The sequence below is a fragment of the Hemitrygon akajei genome, chromosome 19 (genome assembly GCF_048418815.1).
Source record: "Hemitrygon akajei chromosome 19, sHemAka1.3, whole genome shotgun sequence".
Classification (NCBI taxonomy): Eukaryota; Metazoa; Chordata; class Chondrichthyes; order Myliobatiformes; family Dasyatidae; genus Hemitrygon; species Hemitrygon akajei.
Genome location: NC_133142.1, coordinates 57,157,931 through 57,185,147, shown reverse-complemented (window position 1 = coordinate 57,185,147; position 27,217 = coordinate 57,157,931). Strand labels below are relative to the sequence as shown.

Sequence of the window (27,217 nt, the reverse complement as noted above, 5' to 3'; positions counted from 1 at the left end):
TATTTCAAGAGCTAAGGAACAATTCCGAGTGAGGTTGGAGGTGAAATCGGATGCACATCAACTCTGGCAGCGTTCACAGGCCATTATTTCCCACAAAATAAAAGCCAACATATCATGAGGCAGAGACACTTCACTCCCAGACAAGCTCAACTCCTTTTATGCTCACTTTGAAAGGGAAAATAAAACTACAGCTATGAGGATCCCTGCAGCACCCAGAGACCCTGTGATCTTTGTCTCGGAGGCCAACGTCAGGCTGTCTTTCAAGAGGGTGAACCCTCGCAAGGCAGTAGGCCCAGTCGGAGTTCCTGGTAAGGCTCTGGAAATTGGTGGGGGTGTTCTTTAGGTTTCAATAGGTACTTTCAATGTCAGAGAAATGTATACGATATACGTTCTGAAAGTCAAAGGCACGTTCAGTCACTCACTGCTACAACTGATAAATTGTGTTAAAGTTATCGCCACAAACGGTGAAGGGGCAAACGATGGCAAGTCATGAAGCTGTGTTGCAGAGTCATTGCAGGTGAGTTCCGATGCCCGTACAGCTGGCCTGGCAGCAAGGTTGGATTGCTCTGGGCATCGAAGGAAGAAGTAGGGACCCGGGCAGAGAAGTTTTGGTGCTTGTTCAGCTGGCCTGGGTGTGAGGCTGGTCGCTCTGAGTGCTGAGCTGATTTGAAGAGCTTGAGAGTGGCTTCAGGCTGGGCAACAAAATCTGTGTCTAGAACGTGTCAGTGGGTGACGCGGTCTAGGCCCAGAGCCTTTTGCTGTAGCTGGGTCCTGGTGAGAGGTACAGTTTGCTGTTTGGCCAATTTAAACACTGGCCGAGATCCGAGGCGAGAGCTGATCTCACTCGCTCAGTACGATAGTCATCTCCACAGCACTGAGGCTATGAGGCAGCCCTGGCTGCCGTGCTCCATGCCTGCTAATATGGTGAATTGATAGGTGAGGCTTTGAGCCTCCACCAGGCTGCTCTGAGGACTCAGTTTTGGTTTAAAATGTTGTTGTTCGCTTCAATTGTTTGCATGATTGGTATTTCTTTTCTTTCTCTTGCGCATCGAGTGTTGGACTTTTTATTTTTATTATTTTTTTCCTTTAATTGATTTTCTTGATTTGTGGCTACCTGTGTGCAAACAAATCAAGGTTGAAGCTTGAATTGAATTGAAGTTCACACCTGCTTCAAAAGGGCAACAATTATAGCCAGTGACCAAGAAGAGCTGTGTCAGCTGCCTTATCACCCTGTGCCTCGCACAGTGATGAGAGGTTGGTGATGGCTAGAATCAACTCCAGCCTCAACAAGGACCTGGCTTGCTACAATTTGCCTATTGCCACAATAGGTCTATGGCAGATGTGATCTCATCGACTCTCTGTGTGGCCTTGGATCACCTGAACAACACAAATGCCTCTGTCAGGAATCTCTTTGTTGACTACAGCTCAGAATTTAACACCATCATTCCTAAAATTCTGATCGAAAAGCTCCAGAACCTGGGCCTTTGCAAATGGATCCTTGACTGCCTAACCAGAAGACCACAATCTGTGCAGATTGGAAATGACATCTCCACCTCGATGGCAATCAACACTGGCACACCACAGGGATGTGTACTTGGCCCACTGCTCTACTCACTACACCCATGTCTTTGTAGCTAGGCACAGCTCAAATGCTGTCTATAAATTTGCTAATGATACAATCATTGATGGCAAAATCTCAGATTGTGATGAGAGGGCGTACAGGAGTGAGATATACCAACTAGTGGAGTGGTGTTGCAACAACAACCTTGCACTCAATGTCAGTAAGACCAAAGAACTGTTTGTGAATTTCTGAAAGGGTAAGATGAGGGAACACACCAGCCCTCAGAGGGATCAGAAGTGGAGAGAGTGAGCAATTTCAAGTTCCTGGCTATCAGTATCTCTGAGGACCTAACCTGGACCTAATATATCAATATAGCTAAAAAGAAAGCAAGACAGCAGCTTTATTTGTTAAGAGTTTGAGATTTGGTATGTTACCTAAAACATTCGCAACTCCCCCAACTCACCTATAGCCGTTACTGCTGATGCTTCACACTGTGCTGTGCATAAACAACTGTTCAGAAAGGTGTGGCATCCGCTCACCTTCTTCAGCCATCAGCTCCACACCCACCCCGAAAGAAAGTACAGCTCGTTTGACTGCGTGCTTCTCTGTCTCTACCTGGCTGTCTGCTGTTTTCATTTTCTTCTAGAGGGTCGCCATTTCACAGCGTTCACTGACCACAAACCCCTTGTGCATGCAGTGGTTAAAAATACCAGCCCTTTGGTTGGCAGGGCAGCAATGCCACCTGGCCTACATATCAGAGTTCACAGCAGACGCACAACACATCAAGGGGAAAATAATGCTGTGTCATTGAGCCCATACACAGGGGGGTTGACTATGCTGGCATGGCAGCCGACCAAGCTACTGATCCAGGCTTGCCAAGCAGCAGTCGTGGGCCTGCAGTTGGTTGACAATAAGTTTGGGGAAGCTGTGGTTTTCTCTATTGTGTGATGTCTCAATCGGTTGCCCTCGCTCCATAGTGCCTGCAAACAGGAGTCGTTTTTAACTCTGTTCATGGCCTCTCGTACCTGGACCAGAAGACCAAGTTTGTGTGGCATGGCCTTGGAAGTGATGTGCGTGATTGGACAGCAGTCTGTGCGGAGTGCCAGCAGGCGAAAATTAATCGTCATGTCCGGGTGTCATTGGCTCCTTTGGAGGTCCCTAAGCAATGGTTTGACCATGTCAACATGGACCTGGTCGGTCCTCTTCCCTCCCCCTGTTTTCACGCACCTCCTTACCATAGTGGCCAGAGATCATCCCTCTAGCATCAACAATGGCCGCAGACGTGGCTCGGGCACTCATCAGCACCTGGGCTGCTCGGTTTGGCAGCTCATCTGATATTTCCTTTGACTGCTGTCCCCAATTCACAGCAGACCCATGGACTGTGATGGCCCAGAACCTCGGCGTTAGACTACATTACACCCACAGTTTCACCGCTCCTTAAAGGCTGCCCTGAGGGCTCCTCTAACAGATGAGTGTGGCATGATCGCTGCGGCTCAGAACAGCTCCAAAAGAGGACCTGCAGTCGCCTGCAGCTGAGTTGGTATATGGAGTGCCCAGTTATTTTATTCCTGACACCACGACTCTCAACAGCATCTGCCCTCCTCACTAAATTCAATTTCCTTGCACCTATTCCTACTTCCCATCATGGCGTATAGCACTCTTGGGTTCTATTGACATACATTCCATCTCATTTGTTTTCATCCGCCACGATGCACACCTTAGCCTTAGGCCCCCTTACAAAGGCCCGTCCTGCATTTTGGAACGAAGTGAAAAGACTTTTATTATAGATGGGAGAGGTAAACCAGAATGTATTCCTGTAGATTGCCTTAAACTGGCTAACCAAGATTTGGAGGATTCCACTGCCATGCCCCTGGCAATATGACATGACCCTATGTGTGTCAACACACCTCTGGACAGGCCCCGGGGCGCCAGCTGGTGCTCAGTCCTTGGAGAATAGGCCTTGAGCCAGGCAGCTCGGACAGGCTATCAATGCAGGCTTTGGAGAACTCTGGAGGGGCCTGTGTAGGATAAAGTAATGAGTGGTAACATAAGCTTTATTGACAATGGAGTGGGGGGGGGGGGGGTTCACTTTAAAGAGGTTGGTCTGATGTGATAGCGTAATCTCGTTAAGTTTTTTTACTGCACTTTATGTTCCCTCTGGTTGACAATAAAGGAGTTGTTACAGTTCCCATTAAATTTAAAATGTCTCTGTCGTTTTATTTACGAAAACCTACAGCCCCATCACTGAGCTGTTCCCAGAACCTATGAACTCGCTTTCAAAGACTCTTATATTTATTGCTAATCTATTTATTCACTATTTTCTCATATTTGCGGTTTGTCGGTTCTTTGCACTTTCGATGTTTGTCCGTCCTATTGAGTGTGGTCTTTCATTATGTTAAAAAAAATTGGATTTACTGAGTATATCTGCAAGAAAACAGATCTCGGGGTTCTGTACGGTGACATATATTCACTTAGATAATAAATTTTCTTTGAACTTTGAGGTTTAATCCTGACCTTGAGTCCAGTCTGTATGGAGTTCCCACACGCTCTCTGGATGAGGTGGGACTGAAGAATTCCCTGCGTAGTTCCACTTTTAAATTCGCTGGTAGCAGTGTGAGCACCGAGCAGCCTCAGCCCATTGCGTAGATAACTCACAAATTGTGCTCTCCTCTTTATTCGTTTGCACTATTTATTTATTGTTGCGACTTGTAATTGCCTTGCACTGCAAGACAACACATTTCTCGACATATGATTCTGATCCACCCCCTTATGAACGTTTGTTTATTTATCACAGAAATATTAGTAATAAGTGAAGGCCGGGCAGAAATATTAAAATTGCATGCCAGGGGCAAGGTCGCAACTTGAGACGGATGTTGACCGTGTAGCAACATCCGCTGGTGCCCAAGTTCATTGGCAAGGCGGTATGGGGAGGCGGGATATTGAAAATACGGACATGTGCACTAACCAATAGAGACAACTATTTGGGGTGGAAAGTTGTTGCTAGGTGATTAGAAGTCAAGTCAACTCCTCCAGAATAACACCCATCTGTCAAATCTGACCAAATTCAAACCCCGGCACTTTGGCATGTCTTTCGGGGCCATTTCTCTCTCAGGGAGGAGAGGAAGTGAGCTCACTGGGCCTGGAGCATCCAGACCCGAGGAATGCGAATGCAGAGCCGGGAGAAGGAGGAGGAGGAGGAGGAGGAGGACGCTGCCTCTAACGCTGATTGGATCACGGGACTATCCAGAGACCGTACTTCCTCGTTAGCTGCTCTGACTTGTCCAGCCTGACCAGCTTTCCCAGGCGGCAGGTCCCGGGCAGGAGCCGAGAGTTTCAGTAAGTATCAATCTGGCTTTGAAAGATTTCCGGCATCCGTTGTCATTCAGTGACGTTTCCCTGTTATTGCAAACAAAACCAGTTTGCTGAGGAACTTCTGAAGGGGGTTAAGGGTTAGCCAGTTTATTCCGCGTCAGCGGCTTGTTTCCCTGGATGATATTCGGGAAAACAGTATATAGACGCTGACTCATAATAGTTTCTTGTATGGTTTGTTTTTAATTAAATTTGCAGTTTCTGAATGCTAATCTCCTTGATTACAAGCCGAATAAAATAACTACCTCAATCCCTTTATAATATGTGCTCATTTTTAATTTAAATATGATTGCACAAATCACTGACATACGTCGCGAAAAGTGTTTTGCTGCAGCAGTACAGTGTAATATTTAAAATACTACATGTTACAATAAGCAATATAAATCATTAAATGGTGCAAAAAATAGCTCATAACCTATTCAGAAATCTGATGGTGGAGGGGATGAAGCGGTTCCTAAAACCATTTCACTTCCCTACGTCAATATTCTAAATCAATCCAAGTACTTTATTTTCTCTATTGAAAACAGCAAAGGTTCAACTTCTGTAGCAGGAGAGTTAGTGTTTATTCCAAGTTCTTTTAAAATAATTATCAAATTTTGTCTTTCTCTGAAGAGAAGGGATTATGAATGCCTGTTGCCTCCCATATCCCAAAGACGGACAGGCTGGTCCCAAACTTGTCCCAAAAATGAACGTGGATAGTTGAATTTCAGGGGGATGGGGGGGAGAGAATAAAGCCGAATTTGTGTAAATGGGTTTGGGCTCGGCCTTGCGGGTCTATTTCTGTGTGGTGTGGCTCTATCGTGTAGGGATTTCTTTCTGTTTCCACCTGTCTACGGGTGGGGTATGGCTGTGGTGCTGTCACGCAATCTGTCCGTAGTCTCTAGGCACTTGCGCCTGGAGCAGATCAGTTGTAAAACGAGTTACCTCCTCGTTGTAAACGACGAACCAATGAGAGCCGGGGCCTGGCAGCCCTCGGTGGTGGTGGTGGTTGCTCGTTTGGAGGGTAAAATCAGGAGGTGTGGGTCTGGAGGAGCACACGTGAACAGATTTCACAATAAAAGTGACCGAGATTTGGTTTCGCGTGGCGCGTTGTACAGCATGAAAAAGACCCTTCAGCCCAACTCATTTGTGCCGGCCGAGGTACAGGCAGCAGGGAACTCGAATTCATCCTGCATGCTGAAATTTTTTTAAAGCACACAAGATGGAAATACAAAACAACAGACTCAGTGCTGGAGGAACTCAGCAGGTCTGGCAGCATCTACGGAAAGGAATGAACAGTCAATGTTTTGGGCCGAGACCTTGTATCAAGGTTGCTAAAAATTTATTGAGGTACAGCGTGAATAGGCCCCTCTGACCCTTTGAGCAGTACCGGCCAGCAATTCCCGATTTAACCCCCGCGGGAAATGAACCCAGCTCGCTGGTACTGTACAGCTTTGTGCAAGCCACTACCTTACCTTCTCATTCCACGCGGAAGCCAAAGTGAATATTATATCGACGCGATTTGGTTTCATTAAACAGTAATAATATGTGTTTAAAAATAGAAGCAAAAAGGCGGTGGTTCTACCATTTCATTCGCTTATTTAAAGAGTGATTTAAAGAAAATGAGTCAAAAGTTAAGCAACCCACGAATTTCAAAAATAATTTATGAAATTTCTTTATAAAATGAGCCGAGTTATTCGAGGATGATGTCACCAATCCGGGCCGCACAGGAGTTCAAATGACACAACAATACTTCTCCTTTCAGAACCAAACTGCAAACAATACTTGCTTTGAATTTCTCTTTCTTTTTGTATTGTTTTCGAAAGGTTGAATTTATTATCACAAGGGTGTTGAGCTGTGGGTGTTGTTTGTTGCTGTGATGAAAGGAGCAGTAACGTATCTAAAGAAGGCAGGACATGGTAACACCAAGTCTACTGTCCGGAAACAAGGCAGTGTTCAGGTGACCGTTGGCCATTTGACATGAAGCCACTGGTTTTAAATGCTTTTGAAGCACCGTCACGGGACTGTGTATATAAGGAAGTCCTATAGTTGCTTGGCAATATCAAGCATTGTATGTTGCAGAACATGGGTGGGTCCAACAGTTGTTCCCTGGATCAGGTGATGGAGTCTGCAGGGAGAGGAAGTGAAGGTGGGACACTGTAGCACAGGACAGGTCCTTTGACCCACAGCGTTGTGCTGATCTATTAACCTACTCTAAAATAAATCTAACCCTTCCATCCTACATGGCCCTCTATTTTTCTTTCATCCCATGTGCCCAAATGTATCTGCCTCAACCACCACCCCAGCAGGGCATTTCAACACTCTCTGTAAGAAGAAAAAAAGTTTTCCCTGACTTCTTATTTGTATTTAGTTTCACATTTTAGTTGAGTTTATTTTTTTTGAAAGTATCTTAAATACTTGAATGAAGATCCGATTCATCAGCTCTTCATTCAGCCCTAAAACATCTGGACACCAAAGATGCAGACATCAGGAGGCTCTTTATCGACTACAGCTCAGCACTCAATACCATCATCCCCTCAAAATAAGCTTCCAGACTGTGGCCTCAATACCTCCTTGTGGAATTGGATCTTCAATTTCCTCACTTGCAGACCCCTGGAATAGAAACACCAGAAAACCCTACAGAAAGTAGTGGAAATGGCCCAGTCCATCACGAGTAAAGCACTCCTCACCCTTGAGCACATCTACTCAAAACCATTTTACTTCCCTACGTCAATAGACTGAAGTACTCCAAGTTCTTTATTTTTTCTATTGAAAATAGCAAAGGTTCAACTTCTCTAGCAGAAGCGTAGAGTTAGTGTTTATCTACTCGGGGTTGCCCCAGGAACGCAGCATCCGTCGTTAGAGACCTCCACTGCCCGGGTTACGCTCTCTTTTTGCTGCCGCCACCAGGAAGAAGTTCCAAGAGGTTCAGGACAAACACCACCAGGTTCAGGAAGATTTATTACCCCTCAACTCTTTAGCCATTGGGAATAATTTCATTCATCTTCACTTGCCCCATCACTGAACTGTTCCAACAACCTACGGACTCATTTTCAAACAGTCTTCATCTCATGTTCTCAATATTTATTGCTTAGTTATTTACTATATTTCCTCTTTTGTATTTGCACAACTTGGTGTCTTTTGCATATTGGTTGTTTGTCTGCCTTGTTGGGTATGGTCTTTCTTTAATTCTAGTATGATTCTTGGATTTACCGAGTGTACCTGCAAGAAAGTTCATCTCAGGGTTGTATGTGGTGACATATATGTACTTTGATAATAAATTTACTTTAAAATACTTATGAAATTCTTGTGTATTTCAGCTATCTGTGACCTTATGCAACCTCCATTGCTCCTTAAGTTCATTGGCTAGTTGGTGTGGGAGGGTGGGATTTTTAAAAGATGGACATGTTAAGCAACCAATAGAGGCACGAGTTGAAGCAGCGAAGTCCTATTTTATTTAGAGACACAGCATGAAATAGGCCCTTGAATCACGGTGCCCAGCAACCCCCGACAATCCCAATTTAGCCCTAACTCAATCATGGGACAGATTACAATGACCAATTAACCTACCTGATGTGTCTAGATTGTGAGAGGAAACCTGGGCACCCAAGGAAAACTGCATTCCATGGAGAGGATTAATAAATACCTTACAGAGGACACTGGGATTGAACTCTGAACTCCACCTCGAGCTGTAATAACATGGCACTAATTGCTACGCTACCGTGATGCAGAAAGTTGTTGCTGGGTGATCAGAATGGTGACTGGGAGTGGGTCCTGATGCCTGTCCATGCTACAGGGAGCAAACTTTGACAGCAGACAGAGGTGGGGCTGGGATTCTGCTATCTGTCAAATCTGCAAAAAACACTGCTGGAGGAACTCAGCGGGTAAGATAAAGGATCTTGAGCTGAAGATAGGGAGAAGGGGTAAGAGTGAGGTGACTGTCCATCGCCCTTCACATATCCTGCCTGATGTGCTGAGTTTCTCAGGAGGGGGTATTAATGCAGTTTTTTTCCTCTGGGGTTAGGAAATTAGAACTAAAGGATACAGGAGCAGATCATTTGTCAAGTGAGTTACCACCTTGTTGCTAAACTGCATTTGTGAAAATTACAGCAGACCAACAATTCAGAGCCAAAGCCTAGTAATCCTGGTCAATGGTGGTGGTTGCCCATTTAGAGGGTAAAATCAGGAGGTGCAGTGAGTAGACTGCAGTGTGGTGGCTATATGGACTGAACTGCCAGAGGAAGGGGATTTGGCAGGTACATTGACATCATTTAAAGAGTATTTGGACAGGAAAACTGCTAGGAAAGGTTGAAAGCATGGTTTCTCAGCCAGGGTTCCATGAGACATTGTGATTTAAAACAAATATTGTTTTTTGAATTTTGCACGATGCTAGCGGTCGCAGTGGTGGGCAGTGACCGAGCAGCCCAGTTAGTAATCTCAGCTCAGTATGGGAGTGTGCAGTTGGACCAGGTTTACTTGGTTGAGTCCATTCTCAGTTTTTGACTCAAGGTCAGGGTTGATAATTGGTGAGTGCTGTGTTGCACAGGGGAGAATGGTAGGCTGATTGTGAGCATTGAATAGGCCTGCTCAAGAGGCTGTGATGTCAGCCTCTCCCTCTCGAATTACCTCCCCGACTTCCCCTTGCGTGCCGCAGACTGACTTATGGGAGCAAACAAACTCTACCGGTGTAATAGAAAATTGGAGGGAAATTTTCATTCTAAAGGTGGTCCAGATTTTTGAAGAGGAGGCATCAGATGGAAGAGTAGGATTCTAGGCCTATGGACAATTCTGATAAGGTTAATGATGACGAATTACAACCTTCTGAGTCAACAATGGACACAAAAAAGTATGCTTTTTTTTTACAAAAGTATTGAAGTGTATTTAACAAATACACTACTGTCTACTAAACAGTCAATTCCCTGGGGGGCCTACCGCTCTCAGAAATACCCCACTGTGCCCGTTGTGACCACAGGCTCCCTTTTCAAGGATAACCGAGCACGAACGTATCCTCAGAAAAGGGGCAGGCACTTGGCCCTGGCAGAGCCCTCGACTTTCCGCTGCCTAGACCGTGAATGGCCATCTTGACCAGGAGCAAGCCCACTGGGAGATCCTCCTCGCGACCCGCCCCCTTCCGTTCTCCGTGCCCATATATGAGGAGCACGGGGCTGAAATGAAACCAGAACCTGAGGAGCAGCCCCTTCAGATGCTCACACAGGGGCTGCAACCTCTCACACTCCATATCAGCGTGGTACACTGACTCCTCCCAGACACAGAATGGACAGGTGGACAGGGTGTCAGTGAACCTGCTTAAAGACCTGTTGTGCGGTACTGCCCCATGCCACACCTTCCAGCCCAGGTCCCCTGTGTACAGGCGAAAGGCCCCTGCATAAGGAGGTTTCCACTGGGGACCTCCTCTGCTGCCAGATGCCAAGGCAAGTGCAGTTGGCAGATGATGGAAAGGAAGTGAAAGGTGTGCAAGAGCAGTCCAAAAAGAAACTGGTTGGAGTGCTATGGAAGGGAGTGTTGCCATCCCCATGAGTGCAGGACCCTCTCCCATGTGGTGTCCCGAAGCCTGGGTCCGATAGGCAATTCCGGCCAATCAGGTGATGGTGCAGCTCCCGGAACCCCTCCTCTTTCCAAGACCCCTCAACCAACACTCACCCTGATAGGATGGGAGTGAGTAGAGCACTGTCCCCCACCAGCACAGGAGCACCCTGTCTGAATGAGATGAGACCCCATACCCTCAACAGCTCTCGTTAAAAGCGAGGCAGTTCCCTCTGTTGTGGTTTCTCGTGCCCAATGACCAAGAGATGCAGAAGATTCTTCAAGAAGGGTTAAACTTTAATTTGCAAATCAAAGCTGAGACAGTCATTGAGCTAGTCGCTGATTGCCCACCGATCCTCCTCGGACACAGCATTTTTTATAGCAATCTCCTGGTCCAGTTGCATTAGCATATGTAATCGATCTATAGTTGCGTATCACACGTACCACATGTACATCTTGCCACTATTGTTTTTATCCATTGACTTAATCATGTTCTAATCTACATCTCTTAGCTACCTCTCATTAACACACCATTGTCTTCTACATTCTTAAGATTTCGTGACTTAATCATCTTCTAATCTACATCTCTTAGCTACCTCTCATTAACACACCATTGTCTTCTACATTCTTAAGATTTCATTCTCCTACTAAATTGAGTACATGCATATCAAATAGCAAGTTTCAAAACTGACTTCATAGTTTTGGTTACACAGCAAAATTTATACTTTTATACTCCAATATATCCCCCCCAATAAACTCAAGCACTTATTCCCAAATCTCGGGTTAAACTATAATTTTCTGCGCCAAGACCTCAAAGTATTCTCTCCCTGTTACCCTGGGCCGCTGAGCCAAAAACCTGTCCCTCTGTATCTGAGACAGGGAAAAAGACTCAGCAGCCCTTACAATCTACTCCCACACTGTCGTTTTGCTTTTGTTCATCCTGCAGGTGTTGTAGGCTGTAACGATACATTTTTGGTGTTTCTTTCTCTACTAAGCTTGCTTCAGTAATTGCCACGAGCATTGGAAATTGTTTGGTTGCAGCACGCACTACAAGAGATTTGAGACAAGGAAGAAAACAGCACAGCACAAACGCACAGCTCAACAATATAATACTGACAGTTATTGCTATTTTAGTCAGCCATGCTCCCCATCCTCCGAGTCTACTTTCCAACCAATCAAAGAACTGATGTTCAAATCCTGCATTCTGTTTGACCTCCGTCCGCAGATTCTTTAATTTATTCATTGCTCTGGTGAAAGACCCTTCTGGGCTAGTATTGTTTGGTATGAAAGTGCAGCATTGTTCTCCAAACATTACACACACACACACTTTTTCTGCCAAAAGCCAATCCAGTACCTGTCTGTTTTAGATAGATAGATAGATAGATACTTTATTCATCCCCATGGGGAAATTCAACTTTTTTTTCCAATGTCCCATACACTTGTTGTAGCAAAACTAATTACATACAATACTTAACTCAGTAAAAAATATGATATGCATCTAAATCACTATCTCAAAAAGCATTAATAATAGCTTTTAAAAAGTTCTTAAGTCCTGGCGGTTGAATTGTAAAGCCTAATGGCATTGGGGAGTATTGACCTCTTCATCCTGTCTGAGGAGCATTGCATCGATAGTAACCTGTCGCTGAAACTGCTTCTCTGTCTCTGGATGGTGCTATGTAGAGGATGTTCAGAGTTTTCCATAATTGACTGTAGCCTACTCAGCGCCCTTCGCTCAGCTACCGATGTTAAACTCTCCAGTACTTTGCCCACGACAGAGCCCGCCTTCCTTACCAGCTTATTAAGACGTGAGGCGTCCCTCTTCTTAATGCTTCCTCCCCAACACGCCACCACAAAGAAGAGGGCGCTCTCCACAACCGACCTATAGAACATCTTCAGCATCTCACTACAGACATTGAATGACGCCAACCTTCTAAGGAAGTACAGTCGACTCTGTGCCTTCCTGCACAAGGCATCTGTGTTGGCAGTCCAGTCTAGCTTCTCATCTAACTGTACTCCCAGATATTTGTAGGTTTTAACCTGCTCCTCCACACATTCTCCATTAATGATCACTTTTTTTTGCCACGCTATCCTGCTAGTTGCATCCAGCTGTTGCCCTAAGGCCTCCAGTGCATCATCGGTGTAGTTGATGAATCTCTGTTGATTGTGGTATATATAGTTTATCCATTCAACATATTTGCTTACCCCTATCACAGGTGTGATAGCTTCCCAGTGAGCAACTCATCATCATCATCAGGCATGTCACTCGATTAGTTTGCATGCGGTAACTCATCAATGTTAACGGTAAAGCATCGACCCAATTAAGTTTAGTGTCTGCACAAATTTTGTTCAGTTTGGCTTTCAGGGTTCCATTAATTCTCTCTACCATACCCTGCGACTGAGGGTGGTATACACATCCAAATCTTTGCTTTATCCTCAGCGCCTGTAGTACCAGTTTGACCACTTTCTGGATAAAAGCTGAACCATTGTCTGAGCTAACTTCTGTAGGTATTCCAAGCCTTGGGATCACTTCATTTGTCAGGAATTTTACCACTGTCTTTGCCCCTTGATCTCTTGAAGGTACCGCCTCCACCCATCTGCTAAATCGATCAATTACTACCAGCATGTATCTTTTCCCTCTCACTGTCTTTATCATGTCTACGTAATCGATCACTAGATGTTTAAATGGTCCTTCAGGTACAGGAATGTGACCTATTGGGGTTGTAATTCCCTTCCGAACATTATTCTGTGCGCATACCTCGCACTGTGACAAGACAAAGTCCACTGAAGCCTGTAAATAAGGTGACAAAAAACCATCCTTCTTTATTTTCTTTATCACTTCCCCCCTTGCACAATGGTCCATCCCATGCGCTTCTGAAATCAGAATCGTCAGTAGAGGGATGGGTGCTACTAATAAACCGTCTTCCGTGCTCCACAAGCCTTCCGGGTTCTGCTTGGCCCCCCTTTTTCTCCACATTGTCTGTTCTGCCAAAGTTGCCTTACCTTGTATTTCAATTAGGTCCTCTACCACAGGTTCTGGAGTTAGGCTTACCTGGGGGGCAATGACAGCTGATGTACATCCAGACGCTTTTCTGGCTGCCTCGTCCGCAGCTTGATTTCCCTTTGTTATTACATCATTTCCCTTTTTATGTGCCTGGCATTTTACTATAGCCAATGCTTTAGGTTTCATTATGGCTTTTATTAAGTCTAGAATTTGCTGACAATGTTATATAGGATCTCCATTACTTTTTTAAAAACCTCTCTGTTTCCACACTGCCCCGAACAAATGGCATACTCCATGAGCATATGCCGAATCAGTACAGATGTCTACTTTCTCACCTTCCATCATTTCACACGCAGCTGTCAGGGCTTTGATTTCTGCTAGTTGGGCAGAACACGGTTGGGGACAGGACTCCATCCTAATAATCTTATAGCTTGACTGATCCTGCTGCACTACTGAGAATCCTGCATGATTTCCATCATAATCCCTATAACAAGAGCCATCTATGAACAGAACCTTTTTATCTGCATCCTCTAGTGGTTCTGACCGTAAATCTGCTCTCAATTTGGCAAATGCCATCGTCTTCCCTACACAATCATGGGGTTCTCCTTCATAGTCTAAAGGGACAAAATCGGCTATATTACTGGTAGTGCATCTCTGTATAGTTATGTCTGGAAATGTCAATAGCATCTGATACGCTGCTATCCTGGCTGGAGTCAGCACAAATTTCCCTCTTTCCAGCAATTCTGCTACTTTGTGGTGTGTGTACAGAGTCACAGGATAGCCCAGGGTTACAGATGATGCCTTTTCATATGCATAGTACAGCGCCGCCAATCCCTGATAACAGGGTGGATACCCCTGAGCCACCTCATCTAGTCTTGTACTGTAGTATGCTATCGGCTGCTTTGCTTTTCTTGTGCCTGTCTCTTGTGTTAGAACCGCTGTGACATAACCCTCCTGTCGGTTGGATACATACAAATGAAAAACCTTCTCGTAGTCAGGCAAAGCTAATGCTGGTGCTGACTGCAATTCCTGCTTAATAGTATTGAAAGCAATCTCCGCCTCTCCATTCCACTGTAAGCCGTTCTTCAAATTTGTATGTCCTGCTTCTTTCATTATCTTTCTCAAAGGTGCCACAATCTCAGCATATTCTCCTATCCAATCTGAGCTGTACCCTGCCATTCCCAAAAACGTCATCATCTGCCCTACTGTCTGGGGTTTTGGGGCCTTAGTTATTGCCTCAATCTGATCTGGTGCTATCGCCTTCACTCCCTTGGATATTACCCTGCCTAAGTACTCCACTTGCTGCGTGCAAAATTGCAGTTTCTTTTTGGATACTTTATGTCCTCCGTGCGCTAGCTTCTCTAACAGAGTTATAGTGTCCTGCTCACACTGTTCCTCGCTGTGGGAGCAAATCAACAGGTCATCCACATACTGTAACAATGTACTTTCCAATGGTCTGCCTTCAACACCTGATTAAAAATGTGTGGTGAATGTTGTGGTGAACTACATATACCTTTCTGGACTGCTCCTGTGGCTCCTCCCACAGACCCCTGCTGACTGCTCCTGTGGTTCCTCCCACAGACCCCTGTATAAAGGCGACTGAGACCTGAGCCCGGCCTCATTCTCCAGGATGTAGTGTTGTTCATTCTTCCAGTCAATAAAAGCCGATATCTCGCTTCTTACGTCTCAGAGTGAGTTATTGATGGTGCATCAAATGTTTAAATCCTTGCGGCATTCTGGTATAGGTATACTGAGCACCTCTGTAAGTAAATGCAAACAAATACTGACACTGATCGGCTAGAGGAATGCTGAAGAAAGCCGAACACAAATCAATCACTGAAAAGTAACTTGCTTCTGGTGGAACATTAGTCAAAAGCGTGTGTGGGTTGGGGACTACCGCTGGCCAGTCCTCTACCACATCATTTACCGCTCGCAAGTCATGCACCAATCTCCACTTAGATTTATCTGCTTTTAAGACCGGCAGCAACGGGGTATTTAGGATATTAGAAACGGGGACTTTAGGAGATCTAGGCCTCATATGGAGCCAGTGATCATTAATGGAGAATGTGTGGAGCAGGTTAAGACCTACAAGTATCTGGGAGTACAGTTAGACGAGAAGCTAGACTGGACTGCCAACACAGATGCCTTGTGCAGGAGGGCACAGAGTCGACTGTACTTCCTAAGAAGGTTGGCGTCATTCAATGTCTGTAGTGAGATGCTGAAGATGTTCTATAGGTCAGTTGTGGAGAGCGCCCTCTTCTTTGTGGTGGCGTGTTGGGGAGGAAGCATTAAGAAGAGGGACGCCTCATGTCTTAATAAGCTGGTAAGGAAGGCGGGCTCTGTCGTGGGCAAAGTACTGGAGAGTTTAACATTGGTAGCTGAGCGAAGGGCGCTGAGTAGGCTACGGTCAATTATGGATAACTCTGAACATCCTCTACATAGCACCATCCAGAGACAGAGAAGCAGTTTCAGCGACAGGTTACTATCGATACAATGCTCCTCAGACAGGATGAAGAGGTCAATACTCCCCAATGCCATTAGGCTTTACAATTCTACCGCCAGGACTTAAGAACTTTTTAAAAGCTATTATTAATGCTTTTTGAGATAGTGATTTAGATGCATATCATATTTTTTACTGAGTTAAGTATTGTATGTAATTAGTTTTGCTACAACAAGTGTATGGGACATTGGAAAAAAAGTTGAATTTCCCCATGGGGATGAATAAAGTATCTATCTATCTATCTATCTATCTATCTATTGCATGGACTGATTGTTCTTTTAAGCACTCCTATTTCAAGCAACCCCTGCACTGTCGATGCTATTCCCTCTTCTGCTTCTGGTCTTAGAGGGTATTGTGGTCTCCTGGGTGGAATCGCTCCCCGTTTCAGCTTTATTTCCACCGGACTAGCTGTTTTTATTTTCCCTACGTCTGTGTCATGCTGTGACCACAGAATAGATGGCAACTCATCTAACCTTTTATCTTTCTGCTGGCCTCTTTCCTTTCCCAGCAAGGGGAGGTGTGGTTGGGGAGTTATTTCGACCTCTCTCACTGTCCCTACCATATCTACACTTACCATTATTTTAATGCAATTGTTGTCTTCTGATATCCACACCTCTGGCGTGATTTTCCTCCACACTGTTACGGTTTCAGCACTCTTAACTAAAGGTCCTAAGTCTTTAGACTGATATCCCTTATTTACCAACAACGTTACGTGGGGCGCAGCCTCCGGTATCTTGTACCATTTTTCTAAAAAGGTGTTCCACTTAACTTGTAAAGCTGCCCCTTGCTTTCCAATTATCACAGCCTCCCTTTCCAGGTGCTGTTGGGTACATACCTCCAGGTGCCATTTCTCCTCTAACTCCCTGTTCTGAGTCTCGTCAAAAATCACTGTACAATGTAGCTCAGATTTGGGCATTACAGCCCTGTGTAATATAACCTGCACGCCCTTTTTCCATTTTTCCCAGGTTTCCTGAATCTGATCTGCGATGTCTCCTATCCAAAAGACATTAGCCTTCTTGTCTTCTCGCTCTATCAATTGAGCCCCTGTTCTTTCCACACTCAGCCCATTTCTGGTGCATTCTAATTTTAATTCCAATTTCAATAAGGCATCTCTGCCTAACAAATTAATCGGAGTTCCTTTAAATACTAGCACCGGCAAAACAATTCCTTTATTTCCCATTCTCAACCGCACTAGAGCCATGCACTGTGTCAACTGTGTTTTCCCCGAGAACCCTACCGTCTTAATAAACTTTCCTGACATGGGAAGGTGAAGGGCATACTGTGGCTGTACACAAGTGTACGTGGCTCCAGTATCTATCATCATTGGTGTCAGTTGCCCTTCTAACATAACCTGAACAATGGGTTCCTCATCTGCCTCCCTTTTTATCATTGGGTAATGTCCCTTCCCACTCAAGTTCTTGGGGCACCCCTAATACCTCGCATATGGGTTCACAGGTCCGCTTGGGCTTGTGGGGGCTGGTCCTTGGCTAAACTTTAGTTCCCTTCTTATCGGTTCCTGTTGGTGTGTGACAGGTCATAGTGTAAACGGACAATCTCTTCTCATGTGACCTGGCTGATTACATTCCCAGCACAATCTCTCTACCTCTCTTTCCCCCTGTTTCCTCACTGGTCCCCTCTGCCCATAGCTCCTCTGTCCCCCTCCTTGGGACTTCCAGTCCTGTCTGGGCTGTTTGAATTTAGTCTGTTCCTGATAGGGCATTTGTGGGAATGTTCCCCCAAAGACAATTATCGGCATGGGGTTTTCCAGCCCTTGTCTTACAGTATGATCGGTCCCTCCATATAGCAGTGCTTTGTCCAGTTCGATGGCTGTACTCGAACCGGTGGTTGCTGGCAACATCTTTTTCTTTCTTTTTGAGTTCTTCGAGCTGCATTTGTATTAACTTTCTTTGCACTTCTTCCTGCTGCTCAGTCAACCTTCGTTTGTCTTTCCGGTATTTCTCAACCGCATGGACTACGTGGTCTCTAAATTCTTGTGGGGTCATTGACGTCAGCCCAACCACTTCCTCCAGCTTGGATTTTACTTGTGGAGGCATTGCATCCAAAATGCTATGTCGGAACAGTGAGGTCATAAATAAGCTATTCTCCGCCTCTTGCTCAGTCTCCAGTCTCCACCTTTTCAACTGGTTTTCTACGTAGGCTGCTGGGTTTTCAGTGTCTCCCAGTGGATCCCCTTTTAAGGCTTTGGGGTCCACTTTGGGTGGATAAAGCTTTCTGAGGGCCTGCCATACCCTCTGCCTCACTCTGTCAAACCCGTCTCCATCAGTTCTTGGGTCGTTCGAGTTTACTATGCCAGCCATTTCCATTAGTTCATTAAATTTGGAGGTTCCCATCAACCTTATCAATAGTGCCTTCAAATCTCCCATAGCCAATAATCGTCCCGCCATTTCCTCTTCAAAGGCTCTAATCTATTTCCCTGCTCCTTCATGTAGATTGGGCAGAGTGTTTTTCAGCCCTTCTAGGTCCTGGGATCCCCAAGGGATATACTGCACTTGTCCTGATCCTTTTACTAACAACGGCATCATTCTTCCTCCTTCTTCCCACCTGCCCTGGCTCTCCTCCTCTCCTGACTCCCCATCTGTCTCAGGGTATGTCTTTACTGCCTCCCACACAAATTTCTCCGGGGTCCTCTTCTTCCCTCGGTCTCCCTGTGGAGTCCTTCCTTTCTGTCTTGATTCAATACTTGGTTGGCCCCTGGAGTATTTTTCGCATCTTCTCTGGCAATCCCCTCTCAGTAACTTATCTAGCTCTCTCTCTACTTCCGCAAGTCGCTCCCCTACCGCCTCCTTCTGCTCTTCTAGGCTTCTGCCTCCTACCTCTTCCCCACAAATTCTCACATCCTCTCTCTCTCCACTTAACTCTTGCTCCTCCAATGAGTCACCTTCTCTTTCTTCCTGTCCGTGTCTGTACACCTGTGGCAGGGACTCCTCATGATCCTTACTCGTGCTTGATTCCCTTCTCTCTTGTGTTTCTCCAAGACTCTCGTCTCCTATCTTTTTTCCACTTCCTCTTGAATGCCTCATCTCTTCCTGCCCTGATTAGCCACTTTCCTTTCTGGTCTGTTTATTTCTATAGTATAACCGATACTCCTCATACTCCTTTTCCTCTCTCAAGTATTTCATCCGTTCAATCCCTTCTTCCATTTCTCTCTGTGCCTGTTCCACCTTTATCCTTTCTGCCTGTATCTCCTTCCATATCGCCACTTTTTCCTTCTCGTATTGTTTTTTTCCTCCTCATTATCCCAAACCTGTTCTTCTCCCTGCATGTTTACTGTTCCCGTCAGCAGGGGGCACTGCTTAGGGGTTCCTTCCTCATTATAGGGAGGGGGCTTTTCTGTTTCTTTCGCATCCGGGTATGGAGCTGAAGCCAGCTTCTCACTGTACCCTTCTCTCTCTCTAACAGGCTGTTTCTCCAGCACCTTAGTGTCTTCCTCGCTTGTAATCAATATTCTACCTGTCCTCCTCAGCCTTTCTCCCTCCGTTCTGAAGAGTTTTAGCACTTCCATTTCTCGTTCTCTTTTTTGCCCTCTTTTCTTAGATTTATCTTTTGGTTTGTAATTTTTAATTAGTCCCTCCATTTCTTTGCACAAACTTACATCAAACGTTCCTTCTCTTGGCCACTTTGTGACCAGGTTTTTGGTTCTTTTTTCCCATTTTTCTGAAGTTTTTGTGATCTCATATTTAATTAACGGGAATTTTTTGCTCAGAACCTCTACTGCCGTTCCTTTACCTGTCATGTTATTCTCTCTTTTTAAGGTATTTCAGAGATTCACAGTTTGTTTACTGGATAATATTATTTACTCTAATTCTATGCCTAGTCTATTCTGTTCTGCCCGTGCAGACCTCTATTCAGAGCGGTACCCACAGAACTTGCTCTTTGCACCTCGTCTGTTCAGACCCTTATCTCTTAAGGCGGTATCCACGAGGATTTTCTACTCTAATTCTATTCTATTTTCCTTTCCCTGCCCGTTCAGCCCTTCGTTTCATACGAAGCGGTACCCACAGGGATTTACCAACACCATGTGGACTTTTTCTTAACTTCTTATTAACTTATTTGTACTTACCCTCACTGCAGTGTTCTTGATCAATCCTCTGAGCCTCCTCTGTTAACCCCCAATTCTGCCAGGTTCTTTGGACCGGAGAGACCCTTCGGCAGTGGTTCCACACTTCTGAGACTCCAAGACCTCCCCAAAGCCAACAGAATTCTTAGTTCAAATTGTCGCAAAAAGCGCTTACCTTTTGTTTGGGTGCACCCTTAATTCTGTTAGCCTTGTGGGGGTCCCTAGAGGTCTGGGAAGCGTCCCCAATCTGCCATCTCCTTTCCACGGGTCTCTTTCCGGTCCTGCCGCTGTCGCCAATTTTGTCATGGTTTCTCGTGCCCCACAGATGACCAAGAGACGCAGAAGATTCTTCAAGAAGGGTTAAACTTTAATTTGCAAATCAAAGCTGAGACAGTCATTGAGCTAGTCGCTGATTGCCCACCGATCCTCGGACACAGCATTGTTTATAGCAATCTCCTGGTCCAGTTGCATTAGCATATGTAATCGATCTATAGTTGCGTATCACACGTACCACACGTACATCTTGCCACTATTGTTTTTATCCATTGACTTAATCATGTTCTAATCTACATCTCTTAGCTACCTCTCATTAACACACCATTGTCTTCTACATTCTTAAGATTTCATTCTCCTACTAAATTGAGTACATGCATATCAAATAGCAGGTTTCAAAACTGACTTCATAGTTTTGGTTACACAGCAAAATTTATACTTTTATACTCCAATACCTCAAAGCCACTGGAAGCCGCGTGCCCTCCTGCAGGTAGTGACCCAGTGGAGAAAGTGCGTTGCCAGCGCATGCCATCTCGGGAGTGGTCATTAGGTACAGTACCTGTGCAGGGTCCTGAGGCGATGTGTGCGCACACACACCAGAGACTGACCGCCCTCCGCAATCGGAAGACTCAGGACCGCAGCAGAGACCCAGTGCCTCCTGTTGCTCCAGAACAAGTCCACCAGCCTCCTGTGGATCCTGGAGACAAAACCAGTATGCAGAACTGAAGGAATCAGCTGCTACCATATCTTTACAACAAAAGCTACTTATCAATGGGTTTCACATAGACTGGCGATCCAAGTTAGAAACATAGAAAACCTATAGCACAATACAGGCCCTTCGGCCCACAAAGCTGTGCCGAACATGTCCTTACCTTAGAAATTACTAGGGTTACCCATAGCCCTCTGTTTTTCTAAGCTCCATGTACCTATCCAAAAGTCTCTTAAAATACCCTATCGTATCCGCCTCCACCACCATCACCGGCAGCCCATTCCACACACTCACCATTCTCTGCGTAAAAAACTTACCCTGACATCTCCTCTGTACCTACTCCCCAGCACCTTAAACCTGTGGCCTCTTGTGGCAGCCATTTCAGCTCTGGGAAAAAGCCTCTGACTATCCACACGATCAATGCCTCTCATCATCTTGTACACCTCTATCAGGTCACCTCTCATCCTTCGTTGCTCCAAGGAGAAAAGGCCGAGTTCACTCAACCTATTCTCATAAGGCATGCTCCCCAATCCAGGCAACATCCTTGTAAATCTCCTCTGCACCCTTTCTATGGCTTCCACATCCTTCCTGTAGTGAGGCAACCAGAACTGAGCACAGTACTCCAAGTGGGGTCTGACCAGGGTCCTACGTAGCTGCAACATTACTCTCGGCTGTTAAACTCAATCCCATGATTGATGAAGGCCAGTACACTAGTTGACCTATTTCACTGTGCCTGGTCTGTGACAAACAACTTATAAATGTAGCAAAGGCTCCAGCAAAATTGAACAGACACTTAACTGCCCCCCACCTCTGTGCCTTGCCCCCCCCTCACCTTGCTTCCTCTGCCCCCCCAACCCATCCTGCTCCCTCACCACTATTGCCTCATTCCCTGGCAGTAACCTTTCCTTTCTGCCTCTTGCAGCTATGCCACCAAAGAGGAAATCCGCTCAAGCAGCCACTACCAAGGGCAAAAAGGTCAAAACAGAACCAGAGGAGGCCTCCTTGAAGTCGACTGTTACTGCGCTGAAGGCCGCCCCAAAGGAGAAACTCAAGGCCAAGATCGATGAGCAGTGTCCACTGAGCGTTGAAGCACAGGCTGCGGTAGGTGGGGCGTCGTCGTAGTGTTATTACAGTGCTAGTGAATCCATCTCTGCCTGCTGAAGCAGTGGACGCCACCTCAGTAAATATATTTAAGACATGGTTGGATAGATTTTTGCATCATAGGGGAATTTAGGGCTTTGTGGAAAAGACAGGTAGGTGGAGATGTCCATGGCCAGACCAGCCATGATCTTATTGAATGGTGGAGCAGGCTGGACAGGTGGCCTACTCCTGCTCCTACTTATGTTAGTGATTACAGATTAAGCTTCAATTCCCATCACTGCCTCAAAGGAGTTTGTACGTTCTGCCCGTGACCCTGTGGGTTTCTTTCAGTTGCTCCTATTTCTTCCCAAATTCCAATGATATTCATGTTAGTAAGTTGTGGGCAGGCGATGTTGGCCCTGGGATCATGGCAACTCTTGCAGGCTCCTCACTGACTTGATTTTGTACAAGTGACGCATTTCACTGTATATTTTGATGTTTCAATGTACATGTGACAAATAAAGCTCATCCTTATTGGTTGTTGCTGTTCTGGAACAGGCCCTCCAACTCCCTTTACTTTCAGGCTCCACCACCTCTTCTGCTTTTGACAACACGGAACATGAGCCCCATCCTACACCAGGCTCATCCAACACAAGACAGTAGAAACACATTTTAACCATGGATCTCCTTTCATATTGGAAATGAAGCACCAAATTATTCAAAAGTAGCTTCTCCTATCTCTATCTCCTTTTCCTGTTGCTACTGCCCTCTGAATCGTTGTTGCTCTTCCAGCGCTCACCTCCTGAAGCACCATCAATAACTCTCGGAGACGGGAGGCAAAAGACAGGCTTTTATTAGCTGCAAGAAATGACCACACAACATCCTGGAGACTGAGGAAGGAGCAGTACCTCCAATCGCCTTTATACAGGGGTCTGTGGGAGGAGCCACAGGAGCAGTCAGCAGAGGGGCGTGTCCAGACAGGTATATGTAGTTCAGCACACCTCCACAGCAGTAAAAACTGTAAAGGCTGTGAGAGCATGGGAAGCAAACCCAATCCCATCTGTAGCAGCACAGTTCCGACTTGCGAGTCAGCCAGGCTCCTTCAACCTGGACTGTGAGGTGACAAGTATTGGCGGTATCAGTGATGAGCAGCAAATGAAATGATGATCACTTTCTGCACTAAGGCCTTGAAATCTTGAAACTTTTTAACCAAGATGCCTGAGCCATACTTTAATTGTCGTCGGTAACGTTACAAAATGTTGGGGGCGCCACACTTTAGAGCAGCCAACTGTATGATCGGGGTTCGATTCCCATTGCTGTCTGGAAGAAGTTTGAACATTTTCCCTTCACGTGTTCCGGTTTCTTCCTACATTCCAGACTACAGGTCAGGGTTAGTGAGTTTTGGACATGTGTGGGCTCACTGAGTTGATTTGATGCCAGCAATACACTTCACTGTATGCTTCAAGCACATGTGACAAATGAAACTGAACTAATTCAATCTAATCTAACCTACAAAAGGCCTGATGGGGTGAACAGTTGGGACTCTTAAGAGGACAGGCACGCAAACTGCTGGAAGAACTCTGCTGGTCGGGCAGCATTTGTCGAGGGAGCTGAAGTTCTGGGTCTGAGACCCTGCATCTGGACTGGAAAGAAATGGGGAGAGCGACATTCCAAAATGATGGAAGGAAAGGCTGGAGCCAGAGTTAGCAGGAGACTGAAACATCGAGAGAGCAGGCAGTGTGCACTGCTGTCGGAAGAGGTCCCCCTTCCCCCCTCAAGTCGGGGGACTTGGAGAAGCAATGCAGAAGAATGTAGCATTGAAACAAGAGAGCTGCTGGCCTCCCACTCTCGTTCACCGCAGAATCTAGCTCTTTCTCCCTCGCCAGTGAGAGATACCGACCGCAGTGTTGGGATGGGCTGCAGTTTTTTTGATGGATTCTAGATTATGGCTTCTTTAAGGGCTTTGCTAATGCTTGCATGGTGGAGGGAGGGAGGTGGTTGGTGCTCTTGTTGTGACAATTAGGGGGAGGGTAAGGGTTGATGCTTTTGATACCACTTGTGTGTGGGAGGGGGAAGTGAGCTTTGGGGTTCTAATATTTCTGTCATTTATCCTTTGGGTTTTTTCTGTTTCATGGATGTCTGTAAAGAGTTGTACAATATACATTTGCTGATATTAAACTGAACCTTTGAACCATGACTACCCCTTTGAGTTTAGAGAAAGTGAAAGGAGATGAAGACATTGTTGAGGGTGGTGGTGGAGAGGAATTGGTTGGATCTTCTGTTGAGAAAGAAGCTGGGAGCTTTAAAGCCTTCTTGATGGGGTTATAAGTGTACAGGCACTGGACAATCATGGTGAGAATGAATATCTCTCTTTGGCTTTCTGTGGTAAAATTATTATAATCATTGATTACATGATGGGGAGGCATAAGAAGGAATGGAAAAGCAATTTATGGAAATAACAAGAAATAGCAAACACCCCACAAGAAAGGGACATTATTGTTTAAAGGGGACCAGATTGTGCAGATCCCAGTCGAGTGTCTGGAAACAGGACAGGAGGCTCAGTAAAGATTTAAGTGAGGTATACAAATTTATAAAAGGTTGAATAGTTAATAATTTCCTTTAACAAGGAAGCTGGAAATTAGGGGTGTAGATTTAAATTCATGGGTGGAATGATCAGAAGTGAATTTAGGAAACATGCCTTCACCCACAGAGCAGCAGTGCCTGGAATCCAGACAGACTGAAGCTCTGCATTTTAGAGAAAGGCAAGGAAGGGTAAGAGACCAGTAGAAGGTTGCTCGATCTGATAAGTTGCGGAAAAAAAATTAAGGAATAACGTGTGGCTTGGGCTGGTGTACAGCACATGAATTACTTTGTAGTTTGCCACCTTGCCCAAGGCCACAGAGCACAGGATCCCAGCACAAAAATGTACCCGGTCTGTGGAGAGTGGGCTTGCTCGTGATGGTCCAGACTGCTTGGCTGTTTTTGTTGCAACATACACACAAAATGCTGGAGGAACTCAGCAGATCAGGCAGCATCTATGGAGAGGAATAGACAGTTGACATTTTGGGCTGAGGACTGGACTGGAAAGGAAGGGGGGAGGGAAGCTAGAATAAGAAGGTGGGGGAGAGGAGGGAGTACAAGGTGACTTGTGATAGGTGAAAGCAGGTGAAAGGAAAGAGGGTGGGGAGGAGAGGATGAAGTGAGAAGCTGGAAGTTGAGAGGTGGAAAAGGTAAAGGGCTGAAGAAAAGGAATCTGTTAGGGGGAGAGTGGGCCATGGGAGAAAGGGGGGGAGGGGCAACAGAAGGAAGTGATGGGCAGGTAATGAGAAGAGAATGGGTAAAAGGGAACCCCGAATAGGAAAAAAGAGGACATCTCCTTCGTTCTAGAATGAAAAAGCCTTTTTCTGAGAGCAGATGTGGCAGAGGCGGAGGAATTAAGAGAAGGGGATGGTGTTTTTACAAAGTAACAGGGTGGGAAGAGGTATAATCCAGGTAGCCGAGAGTCCGTGGATTTATAATAGACATCAGTGGATGGAGATGGAGACAGTAAGATTGAGAAAGGGGAGGGAGGTGTTGGAAATGGAGAGAGATGTGTAAATCTGAGGGCAGGGTGGAAGGTGGAGGCAAAGTGGATGAAGTCAACGACCAATGCAGTCTTTGATGAAGCGCAGGAAAAGTTATGGAGTGACACCAGTGTCTGCTTGGAACATAGACTGTTCCACGTAGCCGACAAACAAGCAGCCATAGCTGGGACCCATGCGAGTACCTATGGCTACCCAGTTTGTTTGAAGGAAGTGGGAGGAGCCAAAGGGGAAATTATTTAGAATCTGGATAAGTTCCACTAGGCGGAGGAGAGTGGTGGTAGAGGGGAACTGGTGAGGTCTGGTGTCCAGAAGAAAACAGAGGGCTTTGAGGCCGTCCTGGTGGGGAATGGAGATGTACAGGGATTGGACATCCATAGTAAAAATGAGATGATAGGGATCAGGGAACCTAAAATCTTTGAAAAGCTCCAGAGTGTGTGATGCTTTTTGTTGCAGGTTTACGAGGACTATGACTGCATGCTGAATCAAACCAACATCGGAAACAACAACAACAAGTTCTATATCATCCAGCTGATTGAACAAGACGACTCGTACTACTGTTGGACCCGCTGGGGCCGGGTGGTGAGTTTCAGAGTCTTCTCCAGTGCCCAGGCCCCCACCCTTGTGCTTCTAATGTCTGTCTGCAGCCCAACCCCACCGGCATGGATCAAATATGGTTCTGATGGATCAAGATCAGTCACGACACCCAGTCCCCCTCCCCCCTCTCCCCTCTCCCTCCTTGAAGTTGTAATGTACAGGAATCAAGTTGATGGTGGTGTCAGTGTCACAGCTCAATCTTGGCTGGAAGGGGGTGTCGTTGCTGTGCGGGGGAAGATGGTGGGCTGGTGAGTTTAGGCATATGGATCAGGGATCATTTGAGGTTCATGGGAGAGTGCTTTGGAGGGGTGAGGAAGGAGCATGGAGGATGGTAGTATAGTGGTGAGTGGTGGAGTGGTGGTATTGGAGGTGTTACAGTGGCCTAGATTGGTGGATTGGAAGAGGTGGATTGTTGCAGGAGTGAATTAGTGGGGTAAGCTTGGTGTGGGATGAGGAGAGGGAATTGGTGGTAAAGGCAGTTATGGGAGGTACTGTAGGGGTAGGCTTGGAAGTGTGGGATGGTGAGAAGAGGCTGATGGTTGGGGAGGGGATTGTGGGGAGTGGGGCAGATACTTCAAGGGGCAAGATTTGGGGTGGGATAGCATGAAGAAGTCGATGGTGTGAGGGGGGAGTTGGTTCTGAAGAATGGGCTAATTGCTGTCAGGGGGGTGTGCTTGGTGGTGTGTGATCATGAGAAGAGGCCACTGATGTGGAGGGGAGATGTGATGTGATGGGGGAGGGATGGAAGGGATACTACTTGGGCTTGAGATGTGAATGTGAGAAAGAGTTGGTAGTTGGGAGGGGAGTGGTTTTACAAGGGGTGAGTTTGGGGCTATGGAACAGCTGTGAAAGGGCTGATTTCTAGCCTTTAACACAGTGGAAGCCTCATGGGCTGCCCCTCCCAGGCACTGAGGCCAGTGACACCCACACTACTACCCCTTCAGG

General features: G+C 46.0%; 1 protein-coding gene across 1 annotated transcript in view; it reads left to right on the top strand.

Moving 5' to 3' along the window:
- The first annotated feature begins 4,639 nt into the window (after window positions 1-4,639).
- Window positions 4,640-27,217, top strand: part of parp3 (poly (ADP-ribose) polymerase family, member 3) — a 37,384-nt gene continuing 14,806 nt past the window's right edge. Inside the window, exons 1-3 of the mRNA XM_073072559.1 lie at window positions 4,640-4,897; window positions 21,937-22,115; window positions 26,132-26,257. Coding sequence (XP_072928660.1) covers window positions 21,939-22,115; window positions 26,132-26,257 — 303 coding nt within the window. The 5' untranslated portion in view covers window positions 4,640-4,897; window positions 21,937-21,938. The remainder of the gene's footprint in view (window positions 4,898-21,936; window positions 22,116-26,131; window positions 26,258-27,217) is intronic.